The sequence below is a fragment of the Dryobates pubescens genome, chromosome 13, assembly GCF_014839835.1.
Source record: "Dryobates pubescens isolate bDryPub1 chromosome 13, bDryPub1.pri, whole genome shotgun sequence".
NCBI lineage: Eukaryota > Metazoa > Chordata > Aves > Piciformes > Picidae > Dryobates > Dryobates pubescens.
This window is the reverse complement of record NC_071624.1, coordinates 27,599,541-27,615,513: the sequence shown is the minus strand read 5'-3', so window position 1 is coordinate 27,615,513 and position 15,973 is coordinate 27,599,541. Positions and strand designations below refer to the sequence as shown.

Below are 15,973 nucleotides of genomic sequence, written 5' to 3'. Positions count from 1 at the left end.
AAGCCACTGGCCCAAGACTGTTCCAAATTAAAAACTCTTTTAAACTCTCTCCCATTCTCCATTCTCCCAGCCTGGAACAATCCTGTTGCTTTACCAGGCCCCAGGACTGGGCCCAGGACCTGCACAGCAGGGAGAGGGGAAGCTCATGTGTTCACCCCACAAAGCGGCCCCAGAGCACCCTGCGCCCCACATCCCTGTGGTGTTGCACCCCTGACCCACAGAGACAGGGCTGCCGAGGGCCTGTGCATAGCTAACCCCTGCTTTGGGCACTGCAGCCCTCTCTGCCAGTGGAGTGCCCCAGCAGAGGGGGGAGCACAGAGCACCCCAGTCCCTTCCCGGCCTGCCGGGTGCTGCCATCATTTACGCCTGCCAAAGATCGACTTCTTGCTGGGGTTCTTCTCGCCCATGCTGAGCCCGATGAGCAGCCGTGCCTTCTCATCCTCCTCTTGCTGCTGGATGGCCCCATCTGATTTGCTCTCCAGCTTCCCCCGGGTCTCTGCACCCGCTGCTGGCTTCAGGCGCAGCTTCTCTTTGATCACCTGTCCCGGGATGTAGAGGGCTCAATACCCCACTTCCCCCTCCAGAGAACATGCTGCCTGCCATGAGGTTACCACCTCCATCCTGGGCAAAGTGTCCCTGGCAGCCTCCCTGCAAGCAGGAAGGAGGTACCATGGAGTGGGGTCCCACATACCTGTGCCACCAAGGCTTTGCGGCTGTCCCTTTTCACTGCCATGGCAAAGTCCAGCCACGTCCATGTGTTGTTGTGGTACTCCAGGCATGGCAGCACCAGGTTCAGGTCACCCCAGTCCACGCTGTTCTTCTCACCCTGAATGACAGGGGTGTCAGGGAGCATAAGATAACATCCCAGGTCACCCCAGCCCAAGGGACTGTGCCCCCTCCCCAGCATGTCCTATCTCACTGACCCCATACCTTGTAGCTGACGCAGAGTGGCACCTGTGGGATCTTGATGTAGATGAAGGAATTGTTCATGGCTGCACGCTCCTTCATCTTGTCGATGTCATCCACAGGATGCTGGGAACAGAGCAGGAGCCATGAGCCATAAGGGAAGAAGAGGGGACACAGCCAGCAACCAGTGGGAAAGGGACAGCTGGGCACTAGGCCATGGCATTGCCTCACTGGCAAGAGGTGAGAGCTGCTCTGGCATGGTGCCAGGAAAATGAGATGCTACAGGGATTACATCAAGCATGCAGGTGTAAAGGACACAAATCCTCATGGTGGGAGGGAGCAGGAGGGAACAGACAGGCAGGCATAGGAGAACATGGCTGCCCAGCCCTGCAGCCCAGGGAAAACAGACTGGCTTCACAGCAGGGCTCTGCCACATTCTCCCCATCAAGGCAGCAGCAGGTACCTCAGGTGCTTTTCGGAATGATCTTCTGACCCCTGATGTCCGATTCAGTCCCTGAGCAACTCCTTTCCCTGGGCCCAGAGAGTCATCAGCCACAATCAGCTGCCGCGGCTTCACAACAGGGATCCCTGGGACAAACAGGATGGGAGGTGGTGGCTGCTGGCTGGGGCTTAACTGTGACCCTGACCCTTCCCAACTTCACTGCTCCCCCCTCCAGCTCCCTGTTCCTCAACACACAGCCCACCAGCAGCTGCCTACAAACATATCCTGGGCATTCAGCCAGAACTGTTCAAGGACACTGCTCAGTGAGGAGGGTGACCATGAGCCTATCACCTGTTGTCACCAGCTTGGACTTGTCTTCCTCATCGCCCACCTCCTCCTCCTCCACATTGCGGCCAGGGAAGAAGAAACCCATCATCCTGTGGAAGAACTGGTGGGTGAGCTGGATGGTGAGGGGTACCACATTCACCTGCAGGGAGAGAGGTGTGTCAGAGCCAAGCACATGCTGCCCATGCCCCACAGGGACTCTGCCACTTCCCTGCCCAGCCCTGGCACCTCAAAGTGCTCCTTGATGGAGATGCCTCCCACCGGTGGCCGAACCTTGCTGAAAATTCTCAGTGCCAGCTGCCGCCCAGACTGGCAGGAGCTCTGGGGACGCAGCACCACCTGCAGGGAAGAGGATGGGTGGCTGGGGTGTGGACAGGCCACTTGTGTCCCCAGGGTGTAAAGCTACTCCCCCAGGCTGCCGCTTGCCTTGTACACAGCATTGGGGAGGAGGTTGTTCATCGTGACCCAGCCTAGCTCCAGCAGATGCTCAGCCGTGTCGTCAGACTTGTTGACCTGCACACAAAGATCTATCAGCCCCACAGGTCCCAGGCCCTGGCTGCAGGTGCCACTGGCCAGCTTGGTACCTTGCTGTAGAGGAAGCGTTGGAGCTCCAGCTCAGCTATGCCCAGCTGCCCATCCTCCTCAGTCAGGCGCCAGCGTGCCTGGGCAAAGTAGAACTCAGTCCTCCGTGCCACACTCACGTCCTCTGGCTGCTTTCGCAGCTCCATCTTGTTGGCTCGCTGCAGCTGGAAGTCCTTGAAGCACCTGCAGCAAAGAGAAGAGCACTGGGATGTGGGAGCCCTGGAGTAATGGAGAGCACGGCCAGCAGGTTTAAGGAGGTTCTCCTCCTCTACTCTGCCCTAGTAAGGTCACATCCATAGTACTGTATCCAGGTCTGGGCTCCCCAGCTCAAGAGAAACAGGGAACCACTGGAGAGAGTTCACCATAGGCTACAAAGATGATGAGGGGACTGAAGCATCTTTCTGACAAGGAAAGGCTGAAAGACCTGGGGCTGTTTAGCCTGGAGAAGACTGAGAGGGGAATCTATCAATGCTGATCAATATCTAAAGGTTGAGTGTCAAGAGGATGGGGCCAGATTCTTTCCAGTGGTGCCCATCAACAGAACAAGAAGCAATGGGCAGAGTCTGGAACACAGGAAGTTCCATCTGAACATAAGTGAAAAATGTGGTGTGAGGGTGCTGGAGCCCTGGACCAGGACATTTAGAGGGGCTGTGAAGTCATCTCCTCTGTAAAGATTCAAAACTTGTTTAAATGTGACCCTGGGCAAACTGGTGACTCTGGGTGACTGCTGTAGCAGGAGGTTTGCCCTAGATGGTCCCCAGAGATCACTTCCAACCCCTACCATTCCATAATTCTGTGAAACACAACAGTGCAAAAGCTAGAGATTGTCCCTACCTGATCAGTATGTTCAGCTCCTCACTCTCCAGCTGCAGGTCAGCTTTCTCCTGGCTCAGCTGCTGCTGCAGCCTGTGGTTGAGGTCGAGCAGGGTCTCATTTTTGCTGTCATCCTGCAGGGACTGAAGGACAGATGACCCTCAGTTCCCTCTGCCCCACAACAGGGACCCTGGGGAGCCAGGCCCTGCCCTGGATGCAGGCTCACCTTCACATTGGAGTACATCTGCTTTTCCAGCTGCCGGATCTGGGCGACGTGTTGCCTCACAGCCTCTTGTAGGTGTAGGATACTGTTGCGCTGCTCCTCAGGGTTGCTGGAGATTTCTAGCTGGAAGCGCACCCGCTGCTTCTTCTCACTGTGCTCCTGGACACGGGGAGAGGGGAAGGTTAGCAGTGCCTTGGGTTCAGGGAGTAACCTAGTGACCCAAAGCCTTGTGGGTACCTTGCGCTTGGGCTCTACATGCAGTAGCAGGTTGTTGACTATGTCAAGGATCATGGCATATTGCGCAGGGTTGGTGGAGATCTCCAGGTCGTGGTGGATCAGTGTGAATGTATCCACAGCTCCTGCAGGGACACACAAAGGGCAAATGGAGCCTCACCATTGCCACAAGTGGGATGTTTTGTGGGGGAACAGCCAGAGATGGAGAGGAATGAAGAATGAGTCAAGGTGGTTACAGCAGCTCCAGCAGGCACAGTATGTCCAGTGTTATCTGGTGTATTGACGTGTGCAAACCTCTTCTGTCTGCACCCCTCTGATCTCAGCAAGGCCAAAACAGTCCACCCCTGAACTCAGCTGGTCGGCCCACAGCCCTACCCACCAAGACACAATGCCTGAATGTACCCACCCTGCTGCTTCTTCAGCAGATCCTCTTTCTCCTGGTTAGCAGGAGTCTCAGGGGGCTTTATCTGTGTGGCCAGCTCAGGGTCGATGTCATGGCTGTAGCTGATATAGTACATGCGGCAGCTGCAGCGAGAGATGATCCTCTGTACCTGCTGGGTCTGCTGGGCTTCTGAGGGCTGGTTCCAGTCTGGGGACACACAAGTAGACCACGATCAGACTGGGGACCCCACTGGGGACCTCATGGCACAAGGGTAAGAGCATCAGCCAGTTACTGGAGCCATTTAGGGTAAGGCCAGATGCTCTCAGCTTCACCAGCCTCAAGGTCACATGTGAGCAGGACTGGTGTAGGCCCAGCAGCCATGGACAGTACCTGTGGTGGTGCTGACCATGCCCCCCACTGCCTGCCCGCTCTCCATCAGCTCCTGCACTGAGTCCAGGCTCCGCTGCCGATGCTCTTCAATATTTTTCACCTGGAGAGGCACAGAGGCACAAATGGTTGTCCCTGCTCGCCCTGCCTTGGCCAAGGCACTGACAGCACTGCCTGTCCCCCACAAAGCTCACCACCCCCCATCACCCGTTTTCATGAGGAAAAAACTCTGCACTTTGAGGGTGACAGAGCACTGGGCCAGGCTGGCCAGAGAGGTTGTGGAATCTCCATCTCTGAAGAGATTCAAATCCCACCTGGACATGATCCTGGGAAACCTGCTCTATGTAATCCTGCTTTAGCACAGGGGATTGGACTAGATGATCTCCAGTGGTCTCTGCCAATGCCCTCCATTCTGTGATCACAGGCCCCTCCAGCCTCTCACCTCCAGCCAGAGCTGCCCATGCTCCCTCTCAGTGGGACTGCTCTCTGTTGTGGCAAAGTACTGCATGCCATCTAGCAAGCAGGTCCACGAGGTCTTCTGCTTCAGTGTGTCCCCGTACCAGGCAGGATGGTGCTGACACTGCAGCAGCTGGGCCTTTGCAGCAGACACGATCACACAGCCCTCTGTCTCTGCACCACGGAGCACCATCTACAGGGGAAGAGAATCTGGGGGTCAAATAAGCCCTTCTGGGGGTGGCATGGCCCCTCTCTACAGCAAGGCCATGAGGAGAGGAACACATGGGGACAGGCTGAGGGCAGGTACCTGGCAGTTGACCAGCTCAATGAGGCAGTTGCGGTTGTAGATGTCGTCGGTTTGGCAGGCGGCGATGCCACACAGCTGCTCACTAGCTCCTGATTCCTCCTCTGTGAAGACCACGAACTTGTCTGTCTCCTCAATGAGCTTCTGCAGCATGTAGGCCCCTGGGGAAGGAGAAGAGGTGCAATCTCCAAGGGGCTGGCTGGGAATAACAGGGTGAGGGCAGGCATGGCTTTGGGGTAGCATGCACATTGCTGGCTGTGTGTTTCCCCTTAGAATCATAGAATTGTTCTGGTTGGAAGAGACCTTTCAGATCATCAAGTCCAACCATTAACCCTGCCAGTACTGCCAGGTCACCACTAAACTGTGTCCCCCTGCACCACATCTACATGGCTTATCGATCCCACCAGGGATGGGGACTCCAGCACTTTCCTGGGCAGCCCGTTTCAGGGCTTGACAACCCTTTTGGGAAAGAAATTTTTCCTAATGTGCAACCTAAACCTCCCCTGGTGCAACTTGAGGACATTTCCTCCTGTCCTTCCTTAGGAGAAGAGATGGACTTCCACCTCACAACAACCTCCTTTCAAAGTTTTGTGGAATGCAAGGTCTCCCCTCACCCTCTTTTTTTCCAGATTAAATGACCCCAGTTCCCTTAGCTCCTCCTCAGAAGACTTGTGCTCTAGACCCTTCACCGGCTTTGATGCTCTTCTTTGGACATGCTCCATCACCTCAATGTCCTCCTTTCCTGGTGAGGGGCCCAAAACTGAACCCAGTACCTCGAGGCATCACCTCACTAGTGCCCAGGACAGGGAGGGGATCACTTCCCTAGTCCTGTTGGCCACACTACTGCTGATACAAACCAGGATGCTTGCTCCCTTCCCTGCTGTGCTCACCTCCCGAGGATGCTCTCTCAGGACGGCCACTGGTGATGGGAGCAGTCACTTTGGCAGGGGCAGAGTGAGCAGAGAGTGGGCCTCGTTTCAGCTTCTTAGCTTGGAGCTGTGTGTCAATCTTCAGTCCCTTCAGGGCCTCAGTGGACAGGTTGCGCTTGAGCACAGCTGCCTTCTTGTAGCCATCGTAGAGGCCAAAGGCAATGTCCCGGTTGGTGGTGGTCCAGGATGCCCGCAGGTCCACCAAGTGCAGCTGGTGCGTGTGGAAACCATCATCCCCATCCCGCAGGGGCAGCTCCTGGATGCAGAGGGTCAGAGCTTCAGCATAACAAAGTCACCCCACCTCATCCCCTACTCTCAGGCCTCACACAATGGTGCTGGGAGTCCTGCTAGTCCCTGTAGGCAGAGTGGAGGAACCAGAGTTTGGGGGACCACACAGGGCCCTTCACAAGGACTTGTACTAGGGATACTGTGACTGGAACAAGGTATCCTTTTAGCCAGGTGCTTGGGAGATCAGAGGCCCATCAGGTCTGCCTCCTTTCCAACCAAATCCCTTCCCCTTTGTACCCAAAGACCAAGGTCCACTTGTCCCAGGGGGATGCCATCAGGCTGGCACGCTCTGCGTTTGCAGCAGTACCTCCTCAGCTGTGCGGTTGCTGTGCCGCTGGTAGGTGAGGGAGGACAGGCTCAGCAGATGTGTTTTCTTCACCAGGGTGTCGAGCCGGTGGTCAGCATTCTCATCACAAGTGGAGGCCATGAGGTGGACGGTGACCTGGCTCAGGTCACTCACCATCTGCGTGATGCTCCACTCCGAGATGAGGCGTCGCATCACCGTGCCAGCTGGGGGACAGCAACAGGGGTCAGCGGAGCCCTGCCCCGCCTGGAAGCACTTGCTGGCAGGGCCCCCACTCACCTTGTGGGATGAGCCGCTGGGTGCCACGAGTGAAGATGTGCCCCTGGCAGCACTCCACCTGGATCCCCCGCTGCTGGGCAAAGGAGGCCCAGTAATGCACCTGCGAGGGAGCAGAAAGTAGGGGCTAAGAGCCCAGAGCAGGCAGAGCAGGGAGGTAACACCTGACCCCCACCACCAGAACTTGCCTGCAGCCGAGGGAAGAGTGCAGTGTAAGACAACTGCTTGTAATGCTGTCCCAGCTTCTTCTTACTGGGTTTCATGTTGTTGAAGAGCTTCCCACGGCAGATGGGGCGTGTCACACTGGTCCATGTGGCCCAAAAGTTCTGCATCCAGCGGAGGGTGCTGCTGTAGAGCAGGATCCTGGGCTGGGAGTGCTCTGAGAATATACCTGCCATCAGCCAGCGCTGCAGGGCAGGGTCACAGCAGCACCCAATCCAGGACCCACTAGGACTGCTAAAACTAGCAAGCCCTGCCCTAGCCCCAAGGGATCCCCGGGGTGCTGTGACCCACCCTCACTGGGCCGTGTCAGATCCATCCGGATGGAGAGGTTGAGGTTCTCAGAGCGGAAGGCACGGTAGGAATCATACTGCTGCCCTACTGGCACCTCAGGCAGGAACTCAGGGGAGCGCAGAACCACACCATGGTGGTCATGGGGGTTGCCATGGCACAGCCACTGCAGGTCCAGTGTCATGCACAGGTCAGGCAGGTGCAGGAAGCAGCAGTCATCATACCTGAAGACAAAAAGCAACCCTGGTTACCCCCTGGCAGTGGTGGCAGCCCCTGCGCTTCCGGGCCCACACTCACTTGGAGGCTGTCCGGACGTTGATGTCCAGGTTGCCCTTGAAGACAAACTGCCCAGGCTTCCAGTGGAAGGAGAGATGGTTCCACTCCCAGTGCATGTTCTCTGTGGTGTTGTAGGGGTCCTGCAAGGACAAGTGTGGGGACAGACAGAAGTGAATTGACCCCACATCACACTCTGCTCCCTACCCTGGTGGTACCCACCTCAGTGGCCAGCTGGTGCAGGTTGGCCTGTTCAATGTCCATGTGCCAGTCCCCATGGAAAAGAAGGCGGCTCTTGTCCCACCAGGGCAACGGGGCACTGGGGTCCTCTGAGGGCTTGGTGAGGAGATCCACGCACTGCCCGATCAGGGTCCAGGCTGGGTCCCAGCAAGGCCCCCACACAATGGTGTACTGGGAGATCTCAGCTAGGGACACAGAGACTGCTCAGCCCATGTCCCATGCAGCCCCTTTCCCACCCTGGCAGTGAGCTCCCCTGTCCCTCCGGCTCTTACAGTGAAAGTCATGGTAGAACTTCAAGGGTGGCATGTTCCTCTCCACTGTGGCATCCCCCCAGGGCAGCCCCAGCTTCAGGACCTGACGGCGTCGGGAGCAGGCCTGGCCACACTGCTCGGCCCCGATCAGCCGGCCAGAGAGCTGCCAGTTCCGGATCTCAAAGAGGTAGCGAGGGTAGTCACGGATCCGCACTGCAGGGCAGAGGGAGAGCTGAGACATGGGGCACTGAAGGGATGCTGCCCTGGTCCCCAACTCTGGGTCATGGCCTGAGCTGCTGTTCTATCATCTCTGCTCCCTTCCCACTGCTTTGAACCTCCAAAAGTCATTGACCCTTCTTGGTTGCACATCACACGGTGCCAGCAGGACCCTGTCCTAAGAGCCCAGGCCACAGAGCCACTGCACCATCCTGCGCAAGCACCCTCACATGAAGTAACTCACCGAAGAAGCTGCCAACTCTGCCCTTCATCATGCGGCACCACTGGGTGACCATCTCCAGGCCCTCGGCAGGGAACGGGCTGACACTATCCATGTCCCTCATCTGCTCCAACACACGTTCTGTGCCATGGAAGGACTCGTCAGCCATGGCCACCAGCTCCAAGTGGGCTAAGGTCCAGGTGAGGAGGGCCCTCCGCATGGGTGTATTGGCATAGAGGCGTCGTGAGCGCTGGATGTAGATCTCAATGTTCTTCTTCTCCAAGGAGGCATAGAGCTCCTCGATCTTCCGGGCAGGCAGCAGCTCACCGTGCTGCTTGCGCAGGGCGGCCACCTTGGCATCCAGCAGCTGCAAACGCTTGGCGCTCTCCTTGCTCTCATCCTTCATCAGCTCATAGTTATCTCGTAACTTGACCTCAAAAACGTCGTCCAGGAAGACCCAGGAGAAATGGGTGACTTTGAGCAGGAGGTCAGGGGGCAGCGCCGTGCTGGCAGGGTGCCCACGCCGGTGCAGGCCTTTCAGCCATTTCTGCACACCCACAGCAGCGTCCAGCGTGCGGGAGAAGTCGTACTGGTAAGGGAACTCTATGGTCACACTGGCAAAAGAGAAGGCCCAGCCGCGGTTACGGAGGGTGCGGAGGGTGGGGAAGGTGCAGCGGTGCAAGATGACTTCCTCCAGCTCTGGCAGCAGCTTCACCTCCACCTCCTTGAAGCTGAAGATGCTGTGTCCATCAAAGCCAGCGGCCAGCTCAGGGCAGTAGCCATGCAGGGCACCACCGTGCCAGCTCACAGAGGTCCGTTCGGCAGCCATGCTAATGTAGTTGGCCTCAGAGACAAAGGCTGTCAGCTTGGCAGAGCTCAGCTCCAGCGACAGGGACAGAAGTCTTTTCTGGGAGGACCCATCTGGCTGGAGGGGCCCTGGAGTCTCAGTAGGAGTGGCTGGGTGGGGCACTGGGCTCTCTGGGGGCAGGGATGGAGGTGTCCCATGGCCAAGGGCACTCCGCAAGGCTTCGTGGCACTGCAGGGTGGCCAAGGTGTGATGGTACAAGTGCATGTGGTCAGGTGGGCTCCATAGCACTGCCAGCCCCTCGCCACACTGCACCTACAGCACAGAGAGTGAAGAGGTACCAAGTCACTGGTGGGTCCAGCACGGCACAGCCCTGTTCTCCTCATCAGCACCTTTCAGTGCCATCCAGTCCTCCTCCTGCCCCATCCATCCCACTCCCACCAGTACAGAATAAAGCAGAGACCCGAGGTCCACACCAACCTCCAGCGAGCGAATGCTACTGTGGTACGTGACAGACAGCATGGACAGATTGGCCACTGGGTTGGGGATGGCAGGAGCTTTGCAGCATGGCTGCATCTTTTCCGTAATGCTCTTCACCAAGGCCAGCACCATGCCCTGGACGCTGACCGTGCAGCTCTCAGCACTGCCCAGGACAGTCAGCGTGTCCAGGCGCAGCTCCAGGGCACCTAAGAAGGGATGGCACATCAGTGCTGGAGGCATGGAGGAGGAACACCATGACAGATCAGGTTCCTCTGACCACAGGGTTCCTCCAGGACAGACATCTGGGATCACTTTTGATGTTACTTACCTACAAGAGCTGAGAGTGTGAAAAGGTTCACATCCTCCACCTTCAGATCCACCTTCCAGAGCAGCCCCCAGGGCTCGCTTGAGGCAGAGGGTGGCTGCCTGGAGAGTTCAGCTCCATTGGGCCGCAGGAAGAACAGGGGCAGGACCCTGGCCAGGCACTCGGTGCAGGTGTCAGATGACTCTACTTGCAACCCCCGAATGGTACAGTCCAGAAACAGTGTGTCTGACTGGGCACTGGACATGCCCAAGGGCTGGTTGTAGCTGCCCTAAAGAACAAACAGTACAATAACTCTCAGGCTGCAGGATGTCCCAATGCCACCTGCGTGGAGCTGCAAACAAGCATCCAAGAGCCACCCCTTGAACCACTGGCTTGCCCCTCACCTGCAGGTTGAAGGAGTCAAGGATGAGGGCTTCTCCCCAGACATGCATGTTGGGGGGATGTGGGGCACGCTGGATGTGTGAGTCATTGCCCACACGCCAGCAGAGGTGGTCCACAGCCAGCACCACACGCTGGTGCACGCTCTGCGGCCGCAGGTGCTGGTAGTCTGTGGGCAGAGAGAAGGGGGTGAGCATGGGCAGGGCTTGCTGCTGCCTGCTCAGCTGGCCCCAAACAGAGGCCACCCAGACACATCCAGGCAGGGTCCACAGCCCCTGGCCAGACACAAACATGGGCAAACACACAGGCAACATGACTCTCCCTATTCACGTCCTGGTACCTTTCCAGCAGAACCACCAGCCCCCAGAAGCAGCCACCTTGGTGCCAGCTGCCAGCCTGTACCTGCAGAGATGGAGTTGAAGCCCAAGGCGAAGGGTGGTGTGTCTCCCAGCTGCACTGACACATTGACATTAGACAGCGAGGCACATAGGATGATGGGTGCTATGATCTGGGGATAGCTCCTGCATGGGACAAGCAGGGACAGGCTGTTACTGGGGTGCTGAGTGCCAGAGCCTGGCAGGAAGCAGGCCCAGAGGGATGCCCTCTCCCCAGAGGCCCCCTGACTGCCTCCCCATCCCACAGACCATGCACAGAGCAGAGAAGGCGCTGTGTGCCCAGGCACCCTGCCAGAGTGTGGCAAGGCAAGAGGAAACAAGCTGCGATACCAGCAGCTGCACTGAGGCCAAGTTTACCTTCCCTTGTGCCCTTGGTTGGGGACAGGCACTGCCTGGCACCTGTATTCTTGTGCCAACAGGCCCAGCCAGGGCGAAAACTCTTGGTGGCGGTAGTGGATGATGCAGGTGTTGAGCAGCACAGCAGCTGAGAGGTCAATGGCTGTGACCTAGAGCAGAAAACTTGTGCCAGGAGCCAAACCAGCCAGACCAGGGGGACAAGAGCATACCCAGTGCCCACTCACCTGCAGGCTGGTCTTCAGGGAATTGAGGCACACAATGCGTTGGCGACTCTGGGACAGGAGAAGGCCATCTGGGGAGAGAGACCAGAAGTGAGGGGTGGTGGAAGGCAGACATGACACCCCTGACCAATGAGGGCCCTCCTGATCCTGGCTACTTGCCCTCCAGCTGGAGGTCTACACTCATTTGGTCCAGGTCTGAGGTGGGCGTGAAGTTGCGCAGTGGGATTTGCTCCTCTTCACGCTGATACAGAAACTGCAGCAGCTTCAGGCTCCAGGTGAGGTGCCTGCGAGAAGGAAGGAGTCACTGCCAGGAGGGAACTGCACCATTGTATCCTCCATCTCTCATCCTCAGCTGACTGGCATGCTGGCACGGACAAAGACACCAGCCAGTGCACAGCTGCAGCACAGCCCAGCACTCTCATCCCATCAGCAAGGGAACCCATCAGGCTTTGCTATTGGAGAAACAGTTCACAGCCTTCCTTCTTCCCCAAGACCCCAGACCCAGGCCAAGCTCAGACCTCTGGGGTGGGCTCTAGGACTCGCTTTCTGTGGTCTGGCAGAGAACAGTAGAGTTATCCCCAAGTCTGTGTCCCCAGAGCTAATCAGGGCTAGGACAGCCTCCCCTGCCTCACCTCTTCTGGCTGTTCATAGACAGCACTGTGCTGGTGTTTTCCAGCTTCACCTCCACCCTTCTGGGGATAAGCTGCAGCGTGTCCCTGCTCAGCAGAGACAGGGACTTCAAAGGCTTCCTTGGGTCTGAAAAGGGACACACAGAGTCACGGGAAGGCTCTTGCCCAAAACCCCACAGCCAAATCCCTCTAACTCCAGTGCAAATATGGAGACTACCAGCCCCTGCCCTGCCCAGAGCTTGTCCCTGTCCCCATCCCTGACCTGCACTGTGCTGTTCCTCTGTGCTGCTGTGCTGGGCCCCAGCAGCAACACGGTGCAGCAGTGGGCTGCAGAAAAGTCCTTCATGCAGCTCTGCCTGCAGGGTCCAGACACGTAGCCTGACGCCCACCAGCTGCTGTTTGCTGCTGATCTCCAGCGAGAGGGAGAATGCCAGGGTCAACTCTGCCAGGCAGGCATCATCCTGTATGGGGACACAAGCAGGTGGAGCGCAAGTCACCCAACTCCCTGCTGGTGAAGCACTGCACACAGGACAGGGAGCCCAAGGTCCTGCAGCAATGCCTATCTTCAGGAACACACTAGAACAGGTCCTTAGGTTGTCCCAGTGAGCCAGTGCCCAGGGTCAAAGCGTGGCGTTTCTTCCTTCCCCAGCACTCACCAGCTGGCTGCTCCGGAGCACTTTGCTGTTCACCTTTGTCAAGCTCACCTCACATGTCAGGCTGGGAAGAGTAGAGAACACACAAAGGATGTGGACCCTGCTGTGTCCAAATCAAGCCCCTGCCCTCTCTTTTCTGGGAAACAAGAACCCCAAGTCCCTCAGCTAAGCCCTTCCAAAAGCAAAGCATACCCCTACTCCGTGCACAGCACAGCAATTCATAAACTGGAGAACACATAACTCGAGCTTCCCATTAAAGAAAAAGGGACAAGGGCAGCCTTGGAGGAGGTTAATGTGTCACACCACAGGTGACACGGGAAGCCAAGTAGAAGAGAAAAAGGTGAAACACCAGGCTAGGGTCAGAGGAGTCTCCCTGCCCCCTGGGACCCAGGACCTGCCCAGCAGACCCAGGGATGTGCACACAGCTACCTCTTCCCATTGCCATTCAGGAGGAGACGCGCCTTGCTGGCCTGGATGTGCCAGAGAGACTCCGAGGTGGCCACATGCAGAACCATGACGTTGATGGAATCCATGTGGATGGAAAAGAGCTGGGAGGAAGATGCTAGTGTGAGGGATGCCCAACTGCAGCACAGCCCATCACAGCCTCTCACTGAGCCAATGCCTCACCTGGCTGAGGAGCCTGAGCAAGGAGGGTTTAAGAGTCAGATCTGCTTTGCTTTCGTTTCCATTGGCTTCTCTGGGAGCCTCCGGGACAGATGGCTGCGACCCAGGGCCCTTCTGGAGATCTGTGCGGATTCGCACCTCGCCAAAACACAGCTCAAAGTAGCGCCTGCAGAACAGCACAGGCAGCTTTTACAACAGCTCACACATGGCACACCCAGCCCCATGGCCAGGGATGCCCCCCACCCTGGGAGCATGTATGACCAACTGTAGGAGAACAATGAAAGAATGGCAAGGAGCATTGTAAACACTCTCAAGTAACTGCAGCTGGGGTGCTGCAAAACAGATATCACGCTACTCATAGCTTGAACTTGTGTCCTTGACAAGTAGAACATCTGCATTCAGACCTTCACAGCTCTGTGAAGGACTCAGAGGCACCTTACCAAACAACTTTGAGATTCCTGCCCTGCTGTGGGAAAGATCTCAGCACAGTGGAAAGCTACACCTGAGAGAATCCTCGATACACAAGGAAAGCAGCAGGTTTGAAAGCTTTTTCGCTCTCCAGCACAGAACAAGCCCCAGAGTGCCAGTGTCCCCACTTGTGGGCCTCTGCCCAGGTGCTACTGTGCAGATCCCCCAGTTATGAAGTAATGAGAATAAATTTAATCTTTGCATTTTAACCATAGTTTTGGGGCTGTTCCTGTATCCTGCCTGTGCCAGCTCACACACTGACACAAGGCCACCCCCAAGACACTGCCACCTCAAAGAAGAGTGATTCGGTCCCACACAGAACAGGCCATAGGGAAAGCAGGACTGCAGAAAGGTATAAAGGCAGCGGAACTGCAGCTGGCAGGGACAGGGACAGGCCAGACCCCAACGCTGAGAAAAGCAGGGAGGGAGCTGGGGCAGGGGTACATACGGCAGCTCCCGGCTCAGTTTACTGGAGATCCAGACGTTGTCAATCTCCTGCAAGGATTTACAGATAGGTGAGAAAAGAAACAACCTGTCTCTGCCTTCTGATGCTCATCCCAATGTTTCCACTCCACTCCCAATGCCTGGCATCATGCAGGGAGCAACCAAAATCCCCAAGTTTGGCTGTAGGAGGAAGGGCCTGGCACCAACTACAGGGCTGCACAACAGGAGCTTGTCTGCAGGGATTTGCTGCCAACCTGGAAGTGTCTGCAGCAGCTCTGCCTGCCCTCATCTGATGATGACCACCTCTCACCCAGGTACCCACCACAGTCTGCTGCTCCCGCTGGAACTTGAGGCTGATGTTCTGGGCCCAGAAGAAGCCAAAAGAACCAATCTTCAGCTCTGCATGAAGCTTCTGTCGGCACCAGCTGACAGCCAGGCGACATGCCAGCCATCTGCAGGGGCAGGTGGAGGGCCAGGGTCAGCCTTACCTCTGGGCCTGGGGGCTGGAGACCCTCTTTGCCCTCTGAGCAGCAGCTCTAGGACCTCCAGCTGGAAAGTTGCTCCTAGGGGCTGGCCCTGTCACCCCAAGCTGGGGCAGGGACCCTGCAGGGGTCACAAGCCCCAGCGTCTTCCCCCCAAGTCTTTGATCCCCATATACCTTCGCAGCCTATGCTCACTCCTGTAGACTCCCCATACGCTTGTCAGTCCCCAAGCCCCTGACACCCTCCCACCCAGGCCTGAGAGCCTTCCCAAATTTCTGCACACATGGACACCAGGACCCAGCCCTAGGACCCCCTCAAGCCCCTGCACACTCCCACACACACTCTGGTACCTCTACCCCAGCCCTGTGAGCCACCCCAAGCTCCTCACACCCCCTCCAGCCTTCTTTGGCCACCTTAATCCTTGAAGTCCACCCCAGGTCCCTGACACCTCACCCTCAGTCCCGTGTGTCTCCCCAGACCCCTGACATCCCCATAAGACCTCCCCTCGACTCTCTTCCAACCTGACATTACCCCAGCGAGCCCTGTCACACCGTCCAAAACCCCTGCGAGCCCCCCTACACCTCTGTCACCCCACTACAAGACCCATGCCCCACCTCCCCCCGCAGCTTTATCACCCCCTCAGACTCCTGTGGGTTCCTAAACTCCCGTCACTCCACTGCCAGACCACTGGGTCCCCCTCATCACCCCCGTGTACCCCCTCAGCTTTATCACCACCCCAAAAACCCAGGGGGTCCCCTAAACCCCCTGTCGCCCTACCGCCAGCCCCATGGGCCCCTCCCTTGACCTTTGTGAGCTGCCTCCACCCCAGCAAAGCCCTCCCTCAACCCTGTCACACCCCCAGGGCCCCTTATCACCGCATTTCTAGCCCCCTAGGCCCTCCCACCACCTCCGCGGGCCGCCTCAGCCCTGTCACCCCCCGACGCGAGTCCCCGTGGGCCTCTCCCAAGCCCCCCAAGGCCCTGACCGCGCCAGCAGCCCGGCGAGCAGCGCGACGACGACGAGGCCGAACAGGACGGCGGCCAGCGGCGGCGGCATGGCGACCGCCGGCCCCGCTGTGTGTGTGTTCCCGGTACCGCCACCGCCGCCGTCCGTGGGGCCGACCGCCCGCGC

The 15,973-nt window shown here is 57.7% G+C and overlaps 1 protein-coding gene across 1 annotated transcript; it reads right to left on the bottom strand.

Moving 5' to 3' along the window:
- Nucleotides 1–20: 20 nt before the first annotated feature.
- On the bottom strand, nucleotides 21–15,973 carry BLTP2 (bridge-like lipid transfer protein family member 2). Its single transcript, XM_054166284.1, has 39 exons — nucleotides 15,828–15,973; nucleotides 14,683–14,812; nucleotides 14,365–14,411; nucleotides 13,452–13,614; nucleotides 13,254–13,372; nucleotides 12,828–12,888; nucleotides 12,434–12,632; nucleotides 12,175–12,298; nucleotides 11,702–11,826; nucleotides 11,546–11,613; nucleotides 11,322–11,470; nucleotides 10,972–11,090; nucleotides 10,575–10,738; nucleotides 10,195–10,459; nucleotides 9,867–10,072; nucleotides 8,606–9,701; nucleotides 8,167–8,358; nucleotides 7,877–8,079; nucleotides 7,679–7,797; nucleotides 7,385–7,605; nucleotides 7,060–7,250; nucleotides 6,875–6,974; nucleotides 6,599–6,801; nucleotides 5,965–6,259; nucleotides 5,078–5,235; nucleotides 4,757–4,963; nucleotides 4,318–4,417; nucleotides 3,952–4,134; nucleotides 3,549–3,670; nucleotides 3,315–3,470; nucleotides 3,110–3,231; nucleotides 2,278–2,458; nucleotides 2,120–2,206; nucleotides 1,922–2,032; nucleotides 1,700–1,835; nucleotides 1,370–1,494; nucleotides 931–1,032; nucleotides 692–826; nucleotides 21–539 (listed from the first exon to the last, which is right to left on the bottom strand). Exons 1-39 carry the CDS (start codon nucleotides 15,896–15,898, stop codon nucleotides 357–359), a joined length of 6,738 nt encoding a protein of 2,245 aa, XP_054022259.1. The 5' UTR covers nucleotides 15,899–15,973; the 3' UTR covers nucleotides 21–356.